General features: G+C 51.1%; 1 protein-coding gene across 1 annotated transcript in view; it reads right to left on the bottom strand.

The window, feature by feature from the left end:
• Positions 1 to 13,724: 13,724 nt before the first annotated feature.
• PPP2R1A (protein phosphatase 2 scaffold subunit Aalpha) overlaps positions 13,725 to 22,529 on the bottom strand; it is a gene marked incomplete at its 3' end in the record, with an annotated part of 35,462 nt that continues 26,657 nt past the window's right edge. Inside the window, 6 exon segments of the mRNA NM_214024.1 lie at positions 13,725 to 14,164; positions 14,289 to 14,380; positions 16,276 to 16,418; positions 17,396 to 17,550; positions 18,204 to 18,264; positions 18,561 to 18,734. Of these exon segments, the coding sequence (NP_999189.1) occupies positions 14,148 to 14,164; positions 14,289 to 14,380; positions 16,276 to 16,418; positions 17,396 to 17,550; positions 18,204 to 18,264; positions 18,561 to 18,734 (642 nt within the window).

The following is a 22,529-nucleotide window of genomic DNA, read 5'->3' as shown; positions in this document are numbered from 1 at the left end:
CACTTAAAATGGAAAAAATAAAAATCATTTTTTAAAAAAAAGAGTGAAAATTGTGGAGTTCCCATCATGGCTCAGTGGTAACAAACTTGACTAGCATCCATGAGGACGTGGATTCGACCCCTGGCCTCACCGAGTGGGTTAAACAATCTGGCATTGCCATGTGCTGTGGTGAACGTCCCAGACGAGGCTCGGATCTGGCGGTGCTGTGGCTGTGGTGCAGGCCAGCAGCTACAGCTCTGATTCAACCCCTAGCCTGGGAACTTCCATATGCCGCAGGTGTGGCCCTAAAAGAAAAAAAAAAAAAAGAGTTAAGATTGTAGCTTTTAATTTTATATTTTATTTACCATAATAAAAATTAGAAAAAAGTCTTTGAGCACTGCCACAAGAGGTCAGGTGGGGCGGGCGAGTTTGATGAGAAGTTGGCCATGACTGACAACAGGTGTGATAAGGCCAGGTGGTAAGAAAGTGGGCACAGGAGGAGTTCCCTGGTGGCCTGGTAGTTAGGGATCCAGCCTTGTCACTGCTGCAGCTCGGGTCGCTGCAGTGGCATGGGTTTGATCCCTGGTCCAGGAACTTTCATACGCTGCAGGTGCAGCCAAAAGAGAGAGAGAGAGGGCACAGGAAAAGGGTGTGCAAGAGCGAGGTTGCGCTGTACATGGGGGTTTGGGAGGGAGGGCAGGAGGGGGCAGTGTAGAGTGTACAGGGGGTGAAGCGAGCGGTGTATTTAAAGAGCCCTGTGGGATGCAGGTCCTGACCAATGGCTTTCTTCCCTTCCTACCCCACTGCGTGTACCCTCCTCACAGCCTTGTTTGCACAAGAGTCCTTCCGTCAGTTTCCACTTCATGTTCAGTAAGAGCTGTGCCACACATGGATGTGTTATTGATGTTTTTCTGGGGGACGTGAGCTCCACATCTTCTTACTTTGCCATCTTGATCGAGAGGCCTGGGTACTTTTTCTTGAAGTGTCTGTTGCTTTGTTTTGTCATTTTGCCTTTTGTGTCTTCTGTCCTTTTCTGACTGAATTTTCAAAATTATTTACACACACTAGACAGGAGGACTTTCTTGGCTCATTATCTCTTTTTCTATCTTGCTGTCTTTTGACGAGTAGAAGCTCTTAACTTCAACATTAGTTTTCATATCCTCCTTTATAATCAATATTTTTGTGTAAGAAGTGTCTTCCAAAACTCCTAGAGGAAAACATAAGCAGAATGCTCTTTGACATAAATCACAGCAACATCTTGGTTTGACCCATCTCCTAGAATAAAGACAATAAATACACAAATAAACCAGTGGAACCTAGTTACACTCAAAAGCTTCTGCACAGCAGAGGAAACCATTTTAAAAAATGAAAAGACAACCCACACAATGGGAGAAAATTTTTGCAAATGGCTCAAGCAACAAAAGTATAATCTCCAAAATGTACAAACAACCCAAACAGCTCAACAATAAAAAAGCAAACAACTCAATCGAAAAATGGACAGAAGACCTGAATAGACATTTCTCCATAGAAGACACACAGATGGCCCACAGGCACATGAAAAAATGCTCAACATCACTAATTATTAGAGAAATGCAAATCAAAACAATGAGGTACCACCTCACACCGGTCAGAATGGCCATCATTAACAAGTCAACAAATAACAAATGCTGGAGAGGATGTGGAGAAAAGGGACCCTCCTTCACTGCTTGTGGGAATGTAAATTGGTACAACCACTATGGAAAGCAATATGGAAATACCTGAGAAAGCTAAATACAGAACTAATATATGAGCCAGCAATCCCACTCCTGGGCATATATCTAGACAAAATTTTCTTTGAGAAAGATAAATGCACCCATATGTTCATTTCAGCACTATTCACAATAGCCAAGATCTAGAAAAAACATAAATTTCCATTGACAGATGAATGGATTAAGAAGTTGTGGTATAGGGTTTTCCCATCATGGCACAGAGGAAACAAATCCAACTAGGAACCATGACGTTGCGGCTTCAATCCCTGGCTCAGTGGGTTAAGGATCCAGCACTGCCGTGAGCTGTAGTGTAGGTCACAGATGCAGCTTGGATCTGGTGTTGCTGTGGCTGTGGTGTAGGCCGGCAGCAACAGGTCTGATTAGACCCCTAGCCTGGGAACCTCCATATGCCGCAGGAGCAGCCCTCAAAAAGACAAAAGACCAAAAAAAAAAAAAAAAAAAAGAAGAAGTTGTAATACATACACACAAAGGAATACTACTCAGCCATAAAAAAGAACAAAATGATGCCATTTGCAGCAATATGGATGCAACTAGAGGCTCATAATAAGTGTAGTAAGTCAGAAAGAGAAAGACACCATATGATATCACCTATATGTGGAATCTAAAATATGACACAAATGATCTATCTACAAAACAGTAACAGATCATGGACACAGAGGACAGACTTGCATTTGCCAGGGAGGAGGGGGAGGGAATGGGATAGACTGGGAGTTTGGGGTTAGTAGGTGGAAACAGTTGCATTTGGAACGGATGGGCAATGGGATCCTGCTGCACAGCACACGGAACTACATCCAATCACTTGTGATGGATCAGGATGGAAGATAATGTGAGAAAAAGAATGCATCTATATGTATAACTGGGTCACTTTGATGTACAGCAGAAATGGTCAGAACATTTTAAATCAACTATAGTAAAAAAAATTTTAATAAATCTTTTAAAAAGAAGTGTTTTCCTATCGTAAGATCTCAGAAATATTCTCCTTTGCTTTCTTCTAAATACATCATTTTAGGGAGTTACCTGGCGGCTCAGTGGGCTAAGGATGCGGCATTGCCACTAGAGCAGATTGGGTTGCTGCTGTGGCACAACTTCGATCCCCAGCTCGGGAACTTTCACATGCCACGAACACCGCCAAATTAATCAATCAATTGAATGTCATTTTATACCTTTAAAATTTACATCAGCTATCTATTCAGAATAATTTGTTATATTTGTAGGTAATGGCAAGTCTTTTTATCCAACAACATAATAGCTTTCCATTTATTCTGAAAATGCTGCGATTGCCTTTTTATTTGCTATCATCTATCATTGCCTCATCCCGTTAACAACACCTCACCCTCAGAACTGGTTTTCTGTCCAGTCTCCTGGCAATTCCATCTCTTCTTGTCTTTTTCAACTTCTACAACCCCACTGCACCACACAATCAAGGTTAGTCTTGGTGCCAGACGTCTTCAATGGACTTTTTGCTCTGAGGGTTGATTCTTCTCATGTTTTAAAGAGAAAGTTACACCACGTTGAGAGACAATTCTCCTTTGGCCTCTTGAGTTTTTTTTACAGCTTGTATGCACGTCTGTCCTAAATTATCTTTTCAGTATTCTGTCCTAAATTACCAGCTTCAGTATCTTCTCTGGGGAAAAGGACAGAAAATTACTTGACCAATGCAATAAAAATAATGCCTTCCTCGGAGGCAAAATTTGAGCAGGTTTTTTGGTGACCAACTTTAGACTACTTGGATTTCTTAAGCTTCACATCCTTACCTGTCATGGAAACTTCCCATCTACCAGCGCCTCTTGGTATCACCTCCAAGGGACCAGAGGTGGACAAGAGCAAATGCAAACATGAAGCTCTTGCTGTTTACTGTGTCATGAATAATAATTTTTTTTCTCAGACCCAGGAGTCTCATATCTTCTGACAGCATTCTTGAGGTTGACAGGATAATTTGTTGTCTTGCCAATAGAGTAAAAGCTAAGACATTTATTCACATTCCTTGACAGTCATGCTGATGAAGCTGTGATGCTGAGAGACACGGCTTTCTCAAAGAGAAAATTACAAAGATCTTTCATAATCTTGGTTAGAGGATACAAGCATGCTTCCTGGGACGGTAAAAAATAACTCTCCCTGAAGTTCTGGGCAGTGTGGGGCAAGGACCGTCCTTTCAACAAATGGTGCTGGGAAAACTGGGTAGCCACATGCAAAAGAATGAAGTTGCACCCTTACCTATCACCACATAAAAAATTAGGTCAAAATGGATCAAAGACCAAAATGTAAGACCTAAAACAAAACTCTTAGAAGAAAACATAGGGCAAAAGATTCATGACATCAGATTTGGTGATGATTTCTTTGGATATGACACCAATGGCACAGGGAACCCAAGGAAAAAAATAGACAAACTGGATGGACTTCATAAAATTTTAAAAATATTGTGCATCAAAAGACAGAATCAGAGAAGACAATCAACCGAACAGGAGGAAATATTTTGAAATCATACACCTGAAAAGAGATTCATATCCCAAGTACAGAAAGAAGTCTTAGAACTAAAAAAAAAAAAAAAAAAACCATTTTAAATCCCCAAAAAATAATTCAAAAATTTGCAAAGGCGACGAAAAGACATTTTTCCGAAGAAGATATACAAATGGCAAATAAGCACATGAAGAGATGCTCCATATCACTATTCATTAGGAGAATGCCAACCAAAACTACAATGAAACACTATCTCATACCCATTAGGATGGTCACTATCAAAACCATAGAAAATTACAAGTGATGGCAAGCATGTGGAGACATTGGAACCCTGTGCACTGTTCGTTGGAATGTAAGATGGTACAGTCCCTGGGAAACAGGACAGCAGTTCCTCAGAAAATTAAAAATAGAATTACTATATGAAGGAGCAATTCCACTTTGACGTCTACACAAAGGAACTGAAGGCAGGGTCTATTTGATGGCTAAAACATGGACGCAAACCAACTGTCCATCCAAGCAGAGGAGCAGGTAAGTAAAATGTGGCATATACAGAATCTACAACATTATTCAGACATAAAAGAAAGGAAATTCTGCAATGTAATACAACATGGAAGAACCTCAAGGAGGTGAGCAAAACCTCACTAAAGCGATGTCAGAAGGGGGAGCTCTCACGGCCGGAACACTGGCCCTCAACACGGATCCCAACAGACCCCCGCACCTCTGACAGGAAGGGACAGTACTATCAGCCGCAAGAGGAGGAAAGATTTGCTCCTTGCCTGGCTACGGTTCAGCCAAGGGGAGACTGTCACAGGTCAGGCAATGAAAAGCCACTGTGTTTTCAACCCCCCGTTTCTTCCAAGGGGCTTTTTGCTTATAATAGCTCCTCCCAATGGCCCCTTCCATGCTATAAAAGTTTCCTCTCCTTTGCTTTATCAGAGTTACACCTGTTTCACCACCACAGTGGCATGCCCCAAATTGCAATTCTTTGCTGCTACTGCACAAACCTGTTTTGCTGGTGACAAAACAGGCTGTTTCATTGTTTGGGGCATTATGCCAAGTGAAATAAACCAGTCACAAAAGGACAAGTACTGTATGATTCCATATACGGAAGATACTTAGCGTAGGCAGAATCCTAGAGACAGAAAGAAGAGTGGTGGTTTCCCAGGATTGGAGGAAGGAGGAGTGAGGGGTTATTGAGTTATCGTTTAATGGGTTCAGAAGTTCTGTTTTACAAGATGAACTGGAGGCCGGTGATGTAAATACAGCATTACAGACGCATTTAATACACTTTCATCTGTACACTTAAACATGGTTAAGATGGTAGATTCTATGAGTATTTTATTACAAAAAAAAAGAATCCAGGCATGGGTCAAAATGAGATAAATCTAATCAAGACCCAACCGGGGGCCCTGGCTCAAGCTGTCCTTCCCCTCTGCTCCCCCAAGTTTTTTTTATTATTATTATTCAATGAATTTATCACATCTGTAGTTGTATAATGATCATAACAATCTGATTTCACAGGATTTCCATCCCACAGCCCAGGCACATCCCCCCACCCCCCAAACTGTCTCCTCCAGAGACCATAAGGTTTTCAATGTCTGTGAGTCAGCATCTAGTCGGCAAAGAGGTTCAGTTTGTCCTTTTTTCAGATTCCACATGTCAGTGAAAGCATTTGATGTTGGTGTCTCAGTGTCTGGCTGACTTCACTCAGCATGATCATTTCTAGGTCCATCCATGTTGCTAAAAATGCTGGTATTTCATTCCTTTTAATGGCTGAATAATATTCCATTGTGTGTATGTACCACATTACATACTTGTGAGTGGTGGGGTTACAGGGCTTGTAGAGCTGGATTTTCCCCACTCAGCCTCCAGGAGGGTACAGGGAAGAAGCTCCACCTGTCACAAAATTAGAAACAACAAGTTTCGGTGGCTGGACTCTGACGTCAGAGGGATGGAGAGAAACGCATGATCCTGACTGTCTTCACCGTGTGTAGCGGTTCCCATCCGAGGCTGAGGACCTGGAATCTCCTCCCCACCTTGTACTGAGCCCTAGTGAAAATGCACAGCAAGGAGTTCCCACTGTGCCTCAGCGGTAATGAACCTCACGAGTATCCGTGAGGATGGGGGTTCAATCCCTGGCCTCGCTCAGTGGGTCAAGAATCCAGCATGGACCTGAGTTGTGGTGTAGGTCACAGACATGTCTCGGATCTGGTGTTGCTGCGGCTGTGGTGTAGGCTGGCAGCTCTAGCTCCCATTGGACCCCTAGCCTGGAAACTTCCATATGCCGCAGGTGTGGCCCTAAAAAGCCAAAAAAAAAAAAAAAAAAAAAAAAGGAACCCTTCTGTGGGCATTGTTCAACTCCCTGCCCCACCCCAAAAGAATAGTGTTGGGAGGTAACTGCCCTTACCTTCCTACCTCACCCTGGAGTCTGGGCAGTTCTGGGTAATGACACACGAAGATGTCCGCAGCAGCCCTGGCTATTTGTTGGACACCAACCAGAAGAAGAGTGAGCAGAGGGCAGGCCTTAAAAAGTTGGGGTGGGGGTGGGGGGAGAAGACATGCTATTTGCAGGCGGGGGCCAGAAATCTCTTCATATTTTTGAGGAGCACTCAAGTCTCTCTCCAGCCCCTGGATGGAAACGGCTTCCAAGTCAGGGACATAAAAATCGACCCCTGACTTGGGCAAGTTCTCCCGACTCTCTCCCCTTACACGGCAGCACCACTCCAAAAGGAACAGTACTACAAACACAAACAAATAGGTTCTGGGTTGGGGTTGGACATGGTGCGTTTCTAACAAGCTCGGGGAGGATGCGGAGGCTGTTGGTCCATTCCGTCCATTCCGCATTCTGAGTATCGGCATTCGAACGGCCTCACATTTAGCCATGAGGAGGAAAAAGGTTTTGATGGTTAGACCCTGATATGTTGGGTATGCATGTTGTAACTTCTTGGGCAGTGGTTCGCAGCTGGGAGGGACGAAGCCTCCTGGTGTGTCTATGCCATGCTGGAGACACTTCTGGTCCCGGAGGCGGTGGGGAGGAGTTGCTGCCACCTAGTGGATGGAGGCTAGGGATGCTGATACACGTCCTCAAGCCCCGCCCCTACAAGAAATTATCCAGCTGAAAATGTCAATTGTGCTCAGGTTGGGACACTGCTCTAGGGGAACCACGGGAAGAATAAAAACAGAACCTGTGGATTCTAAACCAGGAAGAGGGGAGAAACGAATGGGTAAAATAAACCCTAAGTCAACCCACAAAGAGGCAATGAGAAACACAGAAGAAAGTAGGAGAAATAGAAAGCATAAAGGGAAATGGCAGATTTCTGCACAAATACATTAATAAGTACATTAATTATAATTGGACCTAAATATAAGCTAGCAACGGTCATCAGACTAGATTTTTTAAAATATGCTATGTATAACCGCTATGTGTAACACCTAAGGATGCAGAAAGTTTGGAAGGAAAAGGATGGGAAAAGCATGCCACGCACATGCAAATACTAATCAAAAGAAATGTGAAGCTTAACACAACACCATACATAAACTCTGCTTCCATTTAACATTTAAATTTAAAGAGAGAGCTGAAGCATCTGTACTCACATCAAAGAAATAAGACTTGACTTGCTTAGAATTCATTTTTTAAAGCTGAATTAATTTAGAAACAAACAACAGACCTGTCTACCACAACAATAAACTTGGTCTTTTGGATTCTGTAGAACGTTGCTCACAATACCTGCTGACTGCACATTCTGCACAATGACACAAGAGATGTGCAACATCTTACTAATTGGCCCATAAGTCAGTCTCAGCTGTTACCAAGCAATTTTAAAAATACTAAATATATTTTCTAATTAGAACGCAACGAAGATAGAAATTGATAGCAAACGTAAGTTAGAAGTAAAAATTTTTTAATAGCCATTCCTTTGGCATGTGGAAGTTCCCAGGCTAGGGGTCCAGTCGGAGCTGCATCTGCCATCTACACCACAGCTCATGGTAACGCCAGATCGTGAACCCATTGAGCTAGGCCAGAGATTGAACCCGCGTACTCACAGACATTAGTCAGGTTCTTAACCCACTGAGTCACAGTGGGAACTCCAGAAAATCCTCTTCTAAACAATCCATGAAACCATCACAGTCATCCCTTGGTATATGAAGATTGGCCCCAGAATCTCCTACAGATACCAAAATCCACGAGTGCTCAAGCTACTTATATAAAATGTTACAATAGTTGCACATAACCTACACACATCCTCTTGTATGCTTATAATACCTAACATAGTGTAAACGCTCTGTAAATAGTTGCAAGCATGCAGCACATTCATGTTTCAGTGTTCGGACATTTCTGAAATTTTTTTCAAATATTTCAACTCAAGGGTGCAGAACCCATGGATGTGGAACCTGCGGATGCAAAGGGCCAACTGTAGTATAAATAATTTTGTGGAGAAATAACAAAAAAAGTAAAAATTAAAAAATTTAAAAATAGTAATAATTTTGCAGAGAAGAGAGAAGAAAATATTGTTTTATTTTTATAAACATACTTACCTAGACCAAATAGCTGGTGGCCAGCTCTGGCTTGGTGGTGGCTGTCTTTCATTGAGATCTAATGCATGTACCATATAATTCGCCCTTTCATAGTGTACAATTGCATGGGTTTTAGTCTATTTACAAAAGTTGTGAAACCACCTCTGCTAATTCCAGGACATTTCATTCCCCCAGGAAGATGCCCGACACCGATGGATTAAGCAGGCATTTTTCACTGTCTACATCCCACTCCACCCCCGCCACTAATCTACTTTGTATAGAGCTGCCTTTTCTGGACATTTCATGTAAAAGAAAGCCCAGGAGTTCCCGTCGTGGCGCAGCAGAAATGAATCCAACTAGGAACCGTGAGGCTGCAGGTTCAATCCCTGGCCTCGCTCAGTGGGTTAAGGATCCGGCATTGCAGTGAGCTGTGGTGTAGGCTGCAGACGTGGCTCGGATCCCATGTTGCTGTGGCTGTGACGTAGGCTGGCAGCTGTAGCTCCGACTAGACCCCTAGCTTGGGAACCTCCATATGCCACAAGTGCAGCCCTAAAAAGAAAAAAAAAAAAAAAAAAAAAAACCACAATACACAGCCTTTTGTGCCCAGCATCTTTTGCTTAGCACAATTGGGTTTTTTTTTCCCCCCAGACTCATCCATGTTGTAGCACCTATCAGTACCTCACGCATTTTTATATGCCACATTTTTTTTTTTCTTTTTGGCTGCGATCCTGGCCTTGCTCAGTGGGTTAAGGATCCAGCATTGCCGTGAGCTGTGGTGTAGGTCGCAGACACAGCTCGGATCTGGCGTTGCTGTGGCTGTGGTGTAGGCCGACAGCTACAGCTCCGATTAGATCCCTAGCCTGGGAATCTCCATATGCCCCAGGTGCGGCCCTAGAAAAGGCAAAGAGACAAAAAGACAAAAAAAAAAAAAGAAGAGGGTTTGCCAGAATGGCTTTTTTTCTAAGTGGGTACACCATTTTACATTCTCCCCAGCGGTGTGTGAGGGTTCCGATGTCGCCACATCCTTACAAACACACGTCATTGTCTCCAGTAACACACGTGACTCTGGCATGTTGATCTTCTATCCTGCAATCCTGCTAAACATGCTTACTAGCTCAAAAAAAAAAAAGAGTGGATTCCTTAGAATTTCCTATATCCAAGCTCCCATCTGCAAAGAGTTTTCTTCTTCGTTTCCAATCCGCATGTCTTTTTTTTTTTTCTTGACTAATTATTCCAGCTAAAACATCCAGTACGAGGTTGAGTAGAAGTGGCAAGACTGGACATCCTTGTTCTGTTCCCGATCTTATGAGGAAAGCACTCGCTCTTTCACAATTAAGTATTACATCAGCTGTAGGGTTTCGGGAGATGCCTTTTTTCGGGATAAGGAGGAGTTCTCTTCTCTTTCTAGTTTGTTGTGTTTTCATCACACTCAAATAAAAAGGTGTTGGATTTTGTCAAGTGCTTTTCCTGCATCAAACGAGATGAGCATGTGGTTTGGCACTTCATTCTGATAGGGTGTTATTAGGCTGATTTTTTGGATGTTAAACTAACCTCGAATGCTTAGTCATGGTGTACAATTCTTTCTATGTGTTGCTGGATTCGGGTGGTCAGTATTTTTGCATGTGTTCCTAATAATGGCCTGCAGATTTCCTGCACTTGGTGTTTTTGTGGCTTTGGTTATCAGGGTAATATCAGCCCTTGCAAGTGTTCCCTCTTCTGTTTTTTCCAAGAGTCTGTTTTGCTGAGGATATGATGTTCTTTAACTGTTTGATTCGGCGAAGCCATTTGGGTCTGGGCTTCTCTTTGTAGATAGTTTTCTTGAGCACTGATTCAATATATTCCATATACTCCTAACACGTGAATATTTCTGCTGTCTTAGCTTCCACATAAAAGGAACAGACGTCTAAAGAGCAGTCTAAGCCAGGTTTTGTCACTAGAGCAGTTCAGGTCAACTCAGGTATTGACCCCAGTGACTCATGGAAAAGGTATTTCCTTGTTGTGCATCACGGCTGAGATCAGGGCTCAGATCTCCTATGATGCCACAGGGCCAGCCGTGCCCTGCTCTTCCTCGTCTAGCTTGTAGGGACAGCTTCCTTCTTTGGCGGAGCGCATTGCAGAACTTAAGCTATCAGAGAAAGTTAAGGCATTTTTTTTCTTCTGGGAGGTGTGCGGAGTTCTGGTCAGTCCAGAAGAGCCCACATCACACACCCAAAATACTCTGGGTCTGTTCCCCCATCTGGAAAACACAGCTGGGCAGGGAAGGACACGAGGGAGTGGTCAGAGTGGGGAATTCTTCCAGACACAAGGGCTGGTGACAGGCTTGTGCTAAGATTTGATATTCTGGTTAGAACCCGGGACAGGAGAGAGACCAGGCCCTCCAGCGGCTCCGTGTCATTTCTTGCGGGTCTCAAGTGGAGGCGAGTGGCATCAGGTCCCCTCCTCCATCTCTCTGTCCTCCGTCCTGGACCACAGCCCCGGCTGAGGCTTTGTCCTCACCCCCCCCACCCCCCCCGCCCATCATTCCAGCCTCTTCCTCAGCCCTGACTTGTGTAACTCCAGAAGGATCTCCCCAAGTCTTACTGGACCCCATCCCTCGGGGCCAAGGTCAAGCCCTTCACGGCGCTCACCGGTGTCCGTCTCACCTTCCCAGTCTCCATACTGAGTGCCTTGTGTGCCTGACCAGTGAGGAGGGGAAGCTTTGCAGGTAGAGGTTCCCGTTACAAGCAAAAGGTGGGAGCTGTTGAAGCATGTGTGGGTTTGTAGGAACCACGAGCATTTCCCAGGGAGCAGTGGGTGCCAAGACTGGGAACGGTTGAATCCTTGTCACTGTGATGCCAAGGTGACAGCATCCTTCCCTCCGCTCCCTGAAGCCAGGTGTCACCAAGTCCCCATCTGTCTCCCGGGGAATCTTTCTGTTATCCTTTTCACCTGCCGCCTCTCCAACGTCACCTGCTCCAGCTGAAAACCCTTCTCTCGCTTAGACCAGAATCCTCCCGGGTCTCAGCCGCAGGTCGCCCCCATTCTGTTCGGATGCCGCCATTCCCCCGCCTGAAGCCTGGGCTTGCTTCTGCCCTTCAGGATAAATGAGGTCTCTGCTTGCTCCAAGATACTCGACTCGACGTGCCCTGGAGTTGGTCTCATCTCCCCACCTGCCAGCAGCGGGGCTAAGATGGAAGGCAATCTGTCTCTGGATCACGAGTGGCTGGACAGCTCCACTGGTGGCCTCCAGTGAACCGCGCTCCAGGGCTGAGATCTTGAGCGCCCTCCTGCACTGACCTGGTCTTGGCCACATGCCTTGTTCTGGCCTGTGATGCAAGCAGATGTTTTAAGCACCTGCTGTCTTGGAACCTGCTTCGGCACCTAAGCCACCACATAAAGAGGTCCAGCCATCCTGGAGCGGCCACACGGTGAGAGACAGTCCCCCAGGCCTCCGCTGAGGAGCCGGACACGGAGTGGAGAAGGCACCCGGAGCACCACGGCCCCAGGAAACACCACATGGAGCAGAAGGAGCTGCCAACAGAGCCAAGGCCGGACCGCAGAGCTAGGCGGGGTGATACCTTTCACTGCCGTAGGTCACTAAGTTTGGGGGGATGGGGTGCCATGCAGTGAGATGTCAGTGGAACAAGAGGGGCCACGCGTGTGAATGTTCCAACAACTACCGGTAGGTTGCTGGCTAAGCCTGAACATTCAGCATCAGGCTGAGAGCGATTCCACTACCCCCTCCCAACCCCGCGTATTTCCTTCAATTATTTCCACCCTGGGACAGGGACCCGTGTGCCGGGTGGAGGCTGAGTTTAAACCACAGGTCCTGCCCTGATGGAACGAAGGTCAGCTAATAAGAGGAGGAACCGGGCCTCCTTCACCCTCATGTCCAGGGTTCAGTCTGGTCTAACGAACAGCAGGGACTCAGTCACGGGAGGGCCGAGCTAGTGAAAGCACCGCGCACGAGACGCCAAGCTCCCCTCCACGCAGTGGGGCCAGACTGCACTCGGGTCACATCCTCTGCAAAACCTCACCATGCACCATCCACTCCGTCTGCACTCCTGTCTCCAAGGCCCTCTGGCCCCTGTGCCCCAGGTAGCGCTCCGGTGACCGCCAAGTGACGAAACTCCCAACAGCCAGTCACCTCAACAGCTAAACTCTCCAGGGGAAGGGTAACCCGCGTGGGCCTTGACAGCACCGGGAACCCGGGCCCCTCCCATCCTGTCCTGTGCTTGGCCCGCACGTCTCAGGGGACTTCCGGGCCTGGGACGGCCACTCCCGCTCTGGCCACCGGGTGCCCGTTCCAGGGCCGGGAGGGGCCCCCAGGCACACCCCTAGCAGCTGCGCACACCATCACTGGCCAGAATTTCACCGTAACGCCGCACCAGAGCTCAAGAGACCCTGGGGAGACGCCTTGAATGCCAGGCAGGCACGGGCCACCCCAAAACCAGGGTGTGTCAGTGTGGAGACGGGCGCACAGACAGGGAGGGCAGCGGGCTCTGTCCAGCCAGGGTCCCTCAGCACAGCTTGGTTATCCTGAGCCTCCCGGCCCACAGGGGGCTCTCCCGCAAGGCGCAGCTCCCCTGACTGACCCTCTCATGTGCCACCCAAGGGACCCACCTGACCTGTATGAACTCATGTAGCCGCCATACCCGGCCCCTGGATCTGGATTCTACTGCTTCCTGCACTTGACAGCGTGCAAGCCTGAGTTCAGAGGGACCTGGCGACCCACTCAAGGGCACGCAGCTGTTCCCGGAGGAACTGGGATTCGGATGCGACGCAGGCGGTCTGGCTCCGGGGCACCTGCTCAAATCCACCACATGCTCTGCGCGCTCCGCGTCTGTGGAGCAGCTGCCCCTCAGGACAGCTGGCCCTGTGGGCCGGCCAATCCCGTCCGCATCCCACCCCTCTTGGGGACACGCAGTGCGGCAAGCGCAGTGACGAGGTCCTCCCCAGAAAGGCCAGGCTGCGGGGCCTGACGTGGTGCCCCACCTCCACGCTCGTGACCAGGACCAGAGGACCAGCTATTTCTAGACCTTTATTTCTCTGTGAAAAGGGGGGGAAAGGAATAAAATAAAAACGGCACAGTTGACACAAAAAAACCACGGAGGGGAAGGAAGGGGGTGGAGAAGTCGATGGGGGAGGGGTCCCCATTACAGCAGCAGGAGCCGGCGACCTGGGCTGCTCACGTCTCTCCCCAGCGCAGGCCGCAGCAGGCCCTTCCCCCAGGGTTACGCCCCGTCCCTCCGGGTGCACCCCCAGCCCTTGGGAGGCGGACGGTGACGAGCTGGGTTCCCAAGCCGGGGAGAGGAGGAACCGTGCTGGGGGAGGGGCCTGGGGTCAGACCATGCACGGGGGGCGACAGCCTAAGGCCCCCCACTGTCTCCCGAGGGAGGGACTTCAGGGGAGGGTGACACCACAGGCAGCCATGGCTCCTCTTCAGCATCAGGCGAGCGACAGAACTGGGGGAACAGGAAGAGGCGGGAGTCAGAACAGCCGCCCCCCTCTGCGCTCCGCTGCCCCCGCCTCTGCCACCGGGCTGGCAGCCCACCCTCCCGCTGGGGCCCGGCGTCCTCAACGCCTTACCAGTCAGAGCCTCCTGGGCGAAGTACTTGACGTCCACGTCCTGGTCCTGGGTCAGCTTCTCTAGGATGGGCTTGACCTCGCTCTGCAGCGTGCTGGGAGGAGAGGGGGGCCAGGGGTCAGGCGGGCGGGGCTGGGGCCGAGGTGCCCACAGACAGACACACGCGTGAATTCCAGGTCTGAGGCCAGAGAGACGATCGCTTCCAAGGCTGGATGCCTGACGAACCCGGCAGAGGCCTCCAGGGCCCAGAACAGGTGCAGGAGGTCGGAGGGCCTGGAAACCTGGGGCAGGGACCCCAGATGCCCTGGGTCTCCGGCCTTGGCCACCGGATGCCTTTCATTCATGTACTGCATTTACGGAGGCTGACGGGCGGCGAGTTAGGTGTCAACACTGGAAATCCCACCCCTGACTCTCACCCACACGGAGCCGGGCTGGGAGGGAGACCTGAGCCAACTGATGACGAGGAACAGGAGGGGCACGTGGCAAAGGGGGCAGCCCTCGGCCTCCAGCCAAGGGAGCAAGGGGCCAGGGGAGCAAGGGGCCAGAGGAGATAGGGGCCCAGGGAGGAAGGGGTCCAGGGAAATGCATCCTGGCAGATGGCCCGTTGTTGCGGGAAAGGCAGGTGGGCTTCAGAGAGAAACTAAAGGTGTGAAGCTGTGTCCCAGACAAAGAGGTCAGAGGTGCAGGCGTCATGCGTCCCCCTCCAGTTGACAGGCAGCTGCCCTGCCCTCAACATAACCGCTATTCTCACCTCTCTCACCAAGAGGGCCCTTTAGGTCTGCAGGTGACATAAACGGATCCCAGGAGAGGTTTTCTTGGGCCTGCTGCTCACGCAAGTGCCCACCTGAGTCCCCTAGGCTGCTGCAGGCAGCAGGCGTCTCATCTTTGCGGGACGAGCCTCTCAGCATGTGAATAGCCCACAACCCAGGCACCGCTCGAGACAGGCACGTACGCTATTTCCAAGTCACGGCTAATGAGAATAAAGCCCCCGTGAACGGCCTTTGCTAGAAAAAAAGCACTCGTTTCTCTTGGACGAACACCCAGGAGAGGACGTGCTGGCTCACAGGGTGCACGTTGGATCGGCTCCACTCGATGCTACCAATGCTCAGTCACTGTGCCCATCTACCACTCACAGCCCCACTGGCAACACACGAGGGTTCCCGCCCTGCCACCCACACCAGCGCTCTTCGCCCAGCCCTGCGGACGGAGCCTGTTTCAGGTGAGCCCTTCTGACCCAGCCCCTGCAGCCAACACCTACGGTGCCCCCAACGCACTGCAGTGGCACCTGCTGTCACACACACGAGGGAGGGGCTGCGCCCGTGCCCGCGACTCTGTCCCACTGAGCAATGTCCTAACCAGCGCTGTGCCGAAGCCTCCCTTTCTGCTGACTGTGGCGCCTCAGTCAGGCAGCCTCCGCGTCTGGGGTGTACGCCTTCCAGCTGCGTCAGTCTTCAAGGCTCACCTTGGCTATTCTGGACCTTTGCATTTTCATGTTAATTCCAGAGTCAACTTGTCAATCTTTCATGAAAGCCGACTGAGACTGGCTCAGGTTATACTCAATTTATAGATCATTCTGGGGAACCATCCTATCCAAGAATATCACGTAGTAGGTCTTCCTTAATTTTTCAAACCAGTGTTTCATAGTTTTCACTAGAGGCATCACACCTCTTTCGTTAAATTTATTCCTTGGAACTTCATGTTTCTGGTGCCACTGCAAGTGACACCACCGCCCCACCACATGCATGTGTCTGTTTCTTTCACTTTCTAATGACTCGTCGCTGGTAACACAACCCTCATCCTCATTCCTCCCACCATGCGAGGCAGGCACGTGAGGCCTCCTTTTGTGTATGAAGAAACCAAGACCTCGAGGTCCTGAGGCAAGCACGCCGCGGTGCAGGGCCTCAAACCCCAGGCTCTATCGTCAAAGGTCAGAGAGAGAGGGATGCCGAAAACCAGCGCTGCTGGAGGGAGAAGGGGGCCAGGCCTCACCTGTTGTCCAGGATGGGCCCGATCTTCTGGAGGGACTTGGCCACGTTGAAGCGGACGTTGGCGACGGGGTCCCCGGCCATGCGCAGCACCGTGGGCAGCATGTGCTTGGTGGTGATGTCCTGGCCGCAGACCTCGGACAGCACCTGGAGTCAGTGAGGAGCAGAGGGGACCCACCGAAGGTCACGGCTGCCTCCCATGGTGCCCTCCCTCCGGCCAGGCCGCTGCAGAGCCCGTCAGGCCTGACGCCAAGGCTGAGCCACACAGGGGACGCCAAGGCCGGACTCACCTGCTCCGGGGACAGTGTCTTCTCTGCAAGCTCCCCTTTCCCCTCACACCCTGCTGACACCCCTGTCCCCCGTCCCCCTGCCTGGAAACCGCCCCCCGACGGTCCCAGGCCCCCCACCCCCCGCCCGAGGCTTCCCTTCGTCCTCTGGGAGCGGAACTTGTCTCTGGACCCCGGACCCTCCCTCAGCACGGTGGGCTCCAGAGGGAGGCGTGGGGAGAAGCTGTCAGTACCCTTAGCTGCGTTCGCTTTAATCTTATCCTTTCGTTTTGAGTCACGGGCACGGTTTATTTAGGCGACTAGACAGGAGCGTTTTCTACGTATCACGTGCACACACGCGCTTTCCAGTCTGTGTTTCACACATATACAACCATCCTAGCCCTTTGTGCACATAACCGGGTTAGTCTTTGCAGCCCTGTGAGTTTGGTTCTGTAATTACCAACAGGGACCCTTTACGGGTGAGAAAACTAAAGCACGATGCAGCGAGGTCATTCTCTCAAGGTATGCAGCTAATGCACGGCAGAGATGGATTTAAAAAGCACACTGGGTTCTAGAAACTGCACATTTGACTATTCTATCATAAACACATACATACGCCTTCTGTGGGGAAGGAGATGGGTGCCCAGAAAGGCTTGGCAGTCACTGTCCCAACAGGCCGCGCCTCCCTAGTCCTGGGCCTCCCACCCCACAGGTCCCCACCCCGGAGGCCCTGTGACTCTGACCGGGAGCCCCAAAGGCTCATCCTCTCAACCCCAGGTCCCATCACCTCCCCGTCCCTTGAGGACCCTCTCCCGGGGACCCCGGGGCCAGCCAGGCGGGGGCGGCAGGTGTGCTCACGTTGATGCAGAAGAGCGTGGTCATGCGGTGCAGGTAGTTGGGGTCCCCAGACATGGCCAGGACCTTGGGGATGATGGTGGCGTGGGCCCACTCCTTCCCAAACTTCTCCACCAGCTTCTTCAGGTTGCTGGTGGCCGCCTCGCGGATGGCGTAGACTGCACGAGGGTGAGGGAGGAGCGGTGATTCGGGAGGCGAGGGGCTGACAGTCATACGCCCTCCCACCTGCAGAGCAGCCCTGGGCGCCAGGCCACATTCGAGCCAATCACCCCAAGACAACCAAAGAGCTCCCTGCGTGCTAGGTCAGGGCTTTCTTTTCTCAACAGCTCCCAGAGACAGAGAGCAGATTGAGGCTCTGAGAAGTGATCTGCCAGGCACACGACTCAGTTCATGGAATGGAACCTGTTCCTGACGAACTAACTTTTATTTTTCACTATTTGCCAATAGTGAAAACAACGAGCTCTTCTCACAATGGCCCTGAAAGACTGGGAGACGAAGGCCCATGTTTCAGAGAATGAGTGTGGGCTGAGAGACAGCAAGCAACTTGCTGTTATTAAGCTTCGACAGCCAGGTGTTGGCGTCAAACCCAGGCTGCCTGCATGGCAGCCCTGAGACATCACCGAACCCGCAGCCCCTGGGACCCCTCGTGGCCGCCCCCTCCGCATACTTCTCCAGGACGCCAACACGCAAGGGAGCTGTCCTCGTGAGCATCCGGGGAGAGGGGCTCCAGCCTCCCCCGCACCCACGGGACACACACCTGCCCCGGCCAATGCGCCCGCACAGCCTTCCCAGAGCCCCCGCCCAGACTCACCGTGATCCACAAGCCAGGCCATGCACAGGGAGTTGAGCTTCTCATCAAAGAACTCCACCCCCTGCAGGAGAACAGGCGGGAAGGGGTTGAGGGCGCCTGGGGAGTTGGCAGCGATCCCCAGGGAACCCCCCCTCCCCCAAACAGCTGGGACATGTCCCATCTTCACCTGAGGGGCTCTGTTCTTCGTTCTCATCTCACTCTACCCATCTTGTGAGGCCCTATCTCCTGGGTACTTTCCTCTGCCTCCTGACACCCCTCACCTCCCAGGGAGCCCTCGCGGCCCAGGCTCCCCGCCAGAGCCGCACCCACAGTCTAGCGCCCCTGGGCAGTACACCCGGCCCTGGGCTCCGCGCTCACCAGCTGTCCGGCCAGCAGTGGCATGTACTCAATGATGGCCAGCCGGACCCGCCACTTGGCATCCTCGGCCAGCTCCACGATGGCGGGAAGCAGGGACTGGGACAGCTGCCGGATGCCAATCACCTCGTTGACGCAGTCCAGGTTGGAGATGATGTTGAGCCGCACCTCCGGGCACTGAGCAGAGGAAGGGGGTTCTGAGGGAAGGCCCCGTGCGCCAGCGGAAGCCGGGACAGGGGGAGGGCTCCACCGCCCAGCTTCGCCGAACACACATCGCCCAAGGGCGGGGCATGACTGCCCACAACCTGCTCCTGGCCCCGGGGCCGCATCAGAGGCCCCCGCAAAGGGAGCAACATGGATCATGAGTGGAGCAGCTTTTCAACTCTCACAACAGCAGCACGAGAAATGTGGAGCCAAAGCCCGGTGCCCTGGAAAAACAGCCAAGATGGTACCCAGCTGCGCCGTCTGCCAGCGGGGAGCCTTGTGGCAAGGGACCTGCCCTTTCCGGGTACCAGTCTCTGACATGGAAACACCCCTCATCCCAGAGGGTGGCTGAGCCTACGGAACCACCTGCCAGCGTCTGATCCACAAAGACCTTGACGTGAAGCTTAACGCTTTGCTCATTTCTCTTGCTTTTATTCTCCCTGCTAGTCTCTGAGCTCTGCTAGAAGAAGCATGGCTCACTTATCCTTATGTCTTGGGACTCAGCAAGGTTTCTAGGCCACAGAGGGTGCTCAACACATTTCTGAAACCAAGGAGTAAAGAATAATTTCTGAACCGCTAGCTGACTAGTAATATCTCGAGCTCTGCTCTACAGTAAGGGCACACACACAGGGATCCCCGGCTTCTCGAACGTTCCCTTTACACCACTATGGGTAGATGAGAGACCTCTGCTCGTACCTGCTTCTGCTCACCAAAAGAAACCCAAGGATTTTTGCTTTTACAAATAAGGAAACTGCTTCTTTGTTCCACAGTGCTGTGGCATATGGAAGGTCGCCCAGGAGTGCTCCACCTGAGGGCACCAGGACCCTGCACCCCATGCACCCCCATAATCATGCGAAGCGGCTTGTAGGAAAAAGCACCGAAACAACCATCACGTCGCACCGCCTCTCTGCAGGTCACGCTTTCCTGGATGATAAGACGCTACGGTTACTTCATTCTACGTCTCCCTCCAGGAGCTGAGGGGCGAGGAAGCAAGTGCTGAAATCCATCAATGCACCAAATAAGCAAGTGTGCAGTAAAAGGTTAAAAAAGATGGCCCCGGGAGTTCCCATCGTGGAGCAGTGGTTATCAAATCTGACTGGGAACCATGAGGTTGCGGGTTGAATCCCTGGCCTCACTCAGTGGGTTAAGGATCCAGTGTTGCCGTGAGCTGTGGTGTAGGTCGCAGACACAGCTCGGATCCTGAGCTGCTGTGGCTCTGGCGTAGGCTGGCAGCTACAGCTCCGATTCGACCCCTAGCCTGGTAACCTCCATATGCTGCGGGAGTGGCCCAAGAAATGGCAAAAAGACAAAAAAAAAAAAAAAAAAAAAAAAAGACGGCCCCAACCAGCACCTGGACCATCCAGCCTGATTTAAAAAAAACAAAAAACAAAAAAACGGGGTCTTTTGTTTACTTTGTGTACTTGGGGGCCTCGGGCCATGTCAGATAGATTATGCTGACGAGGTGATTTATGCTGGGTACCTGGGGCCATGTGGCATCAGCCTGACCTCTGCAGTGGCTAGAGACAGAGTAACCCAAGGTCAGCCATGCGTGCGGCCCCATCCAGGCCTATGTGATCAGACCAGGCCCCCGTAAAAACCCTGGACACCAAGGCTCGCCAGCAGCCTCCGTGGACGCCATCCCACGCAGGCGCTGGGAGAAGTGAACCCAGTCTCAACTCCCCTGGGAGTTCCAGGGAAACTGGCACCTGGCCTCTTAGGCACCGTTCCCCTTGGCTGATACTCATCTGCATCCTTTCGCCGTAACCCAGAGCAACCATGAGTGGAACAGCTCTTCTGAGCTGAGGATGGTTGGGCAAATCTTTGGACCTAAGGGTGGCCATGGGGTAAGACCCATGAGCAGTAACGGAGAGCAGTGGCCGCGGCGGAGGATAGGACAGCCTCAGCTGCTGGCTCCACAGTGACAGGCCCCTCCGACAGGCCCTTGGAGAAGTGCAGGCGAGGCCCTTCTTCCTTCGTCAAAAACACCAAGAGTCTCCTTTAGAATGAAAGAAAGGGAGTTCCCATCGTGGCGCAGTGGTTAACGAATCCGACTAGGAACCATGAGATTTCGGGTTCAATCCCTGGCCTTGCTCAGTGGATTAACGATCCGGCGCTGCCGTGAGCTGTGGTGTAGGTTGCAGACGCGGCTCGGATCCCGCGTTGCTGTGGCTCCGGCGTAGGCCGGCGGCTACAGCTCCGATTCGACCCCTAGCCTGGGAACCTTCATATGCCGCAGGAGCGGCCCTAGAAAAGGCAAAAAGACAAAAAAAAATTAATTAAAAAGAAATTAATTAATTAAAAAAATAGAATGAAAGACAGCGGTTTCCCGCCAGCTCGTCTAATGGCTAAAGCAGCATCTCAGCGCCAAGGCCGCCTCCCTCCCTCCTCAGGCCCAGTGCGGCTCTTCCTAAAGCCGAGGGCTCGGGGAGCGGGAAGGAACAGTCCCGTGTGATCCGCCTGCCTCGCTTCCAGGCACATTCCTTCACATCCTCCGCCAGACAGAGCTGCTGCAAATGCTGGTGAAACACTGGTCCATAAGAACATAAAACAGACATTTTTACCTTTTCTGCAAAGGACACTGTATCCAATGAGGACAAGAGCCTCAACCGTCACAGCGGTAATCAACAGCTTCTCAGCCTCCCCTCTTTCTCTAAAGGAAGATTTCCGCAGCGGGAATCTCCTATGTCTGCCACCATCTGCACCCCCAGCTGGGGGGTGAGATACTTCCGTACGTATCAGAGTCTACTGCTGGGTGATCACGGGAGTGCACAGATGATTCGAGTAAGCCGGGAGGGCCCAGACGCGGTCAGACGCCAGGGCCGGGAGGTGGGCGCCCCTCCCTCCGCACAGGATGGGTGGGTGCACCCATCAGAGCCAACCAAGAGCAAGACTTCTTCCTTGAAGAAGCTGAAAACCAACTGGATAGAGACCTAAGTTCACGTACGTGAGCTTAGAGGGAACTCAAGGGCACGTACAACCATTTCTATGGGCTTCCCGAACTGCCTGGAGACCCCCAGCTGAGTGAGGCCTCGGTTCTCACGCCCGGGACCAAGAGCGGAAGTGTTCTCAACAGTGAGCAGGCCTCTTCCCTCTCCCCGAAGGGGCGAGTCGCCCAGACACAGCTGTGAACGTGGGAAAATACCAGGCGTCCCCCCACACGGGGTCTCACCTCCGGACACGAGGGAGACGCGAGTGACACACACCACCCCCGGGGAGTGGGCTCCAAGGCAGCACACGGGTCCCACTAACACGGGTCCCACTAAGCCGCCGCCTACAGGCTGCGGGCTGCCCCTTGGGTGGCGCACCTGCCGTCTCACAAGGCCGGGCGAGGAACTCCAGGCCTCAGCTGAAGAGCAACCCTTGATGGAGGAGCTGAAAAGGTGAGGTCCACTCTGAACCTGAGGGTCAGCCAGACACCCCAGGAGGAGCCTTTCCCACAAACTCGCCATTTACTCTCAGGGATGGGGAGAGAAGAGGGTGGAAAATTCTCTTCTTGTTGAAACTATTCTGATAATTTTTTAAAAAAGATTTTCTTGAATGAGAAAGCAGAATGCTCTTGAAGATGCTGGGGAGGGTGTTGAAAGAACACAGAAGGGGCCTCTCGCCAGCCAAGGTGTGCCCACTGAGGCAACGGAAGCAAAAAAAAAAAAAAAAAAAAAAAAATCGTATTTATAACAAGTTACAGCTACAAAAGCATGATTATGAAAGAAAATATGTGTGTGAAGCACTTAACATCATAAAATTTTGGTCATTACAGAATTAAATGAT

This window comes from Sus scrofa, chromosome 6, assembly GCF_054392235.1.
Source record: "Sus scrofa isolate SSC_HxYL_T2T_F1_AM1 chromosome 6, Sscrofa_HxYL_maternal_Yorkshire_Landrace_v2.0, whole genome shotgun sequence".
NCBI classification, from domain to species: domain Eukaryota; kingdom Metazoa; phylum Chordata; class Mammalia; order Artiodactyla; family Suidae; genus Sus; species Sus scrofa.
Note: the sequence above shows the minus strand (reverse complement) of the source record. Positions and strands in the feature narration are given on the sequence as shown.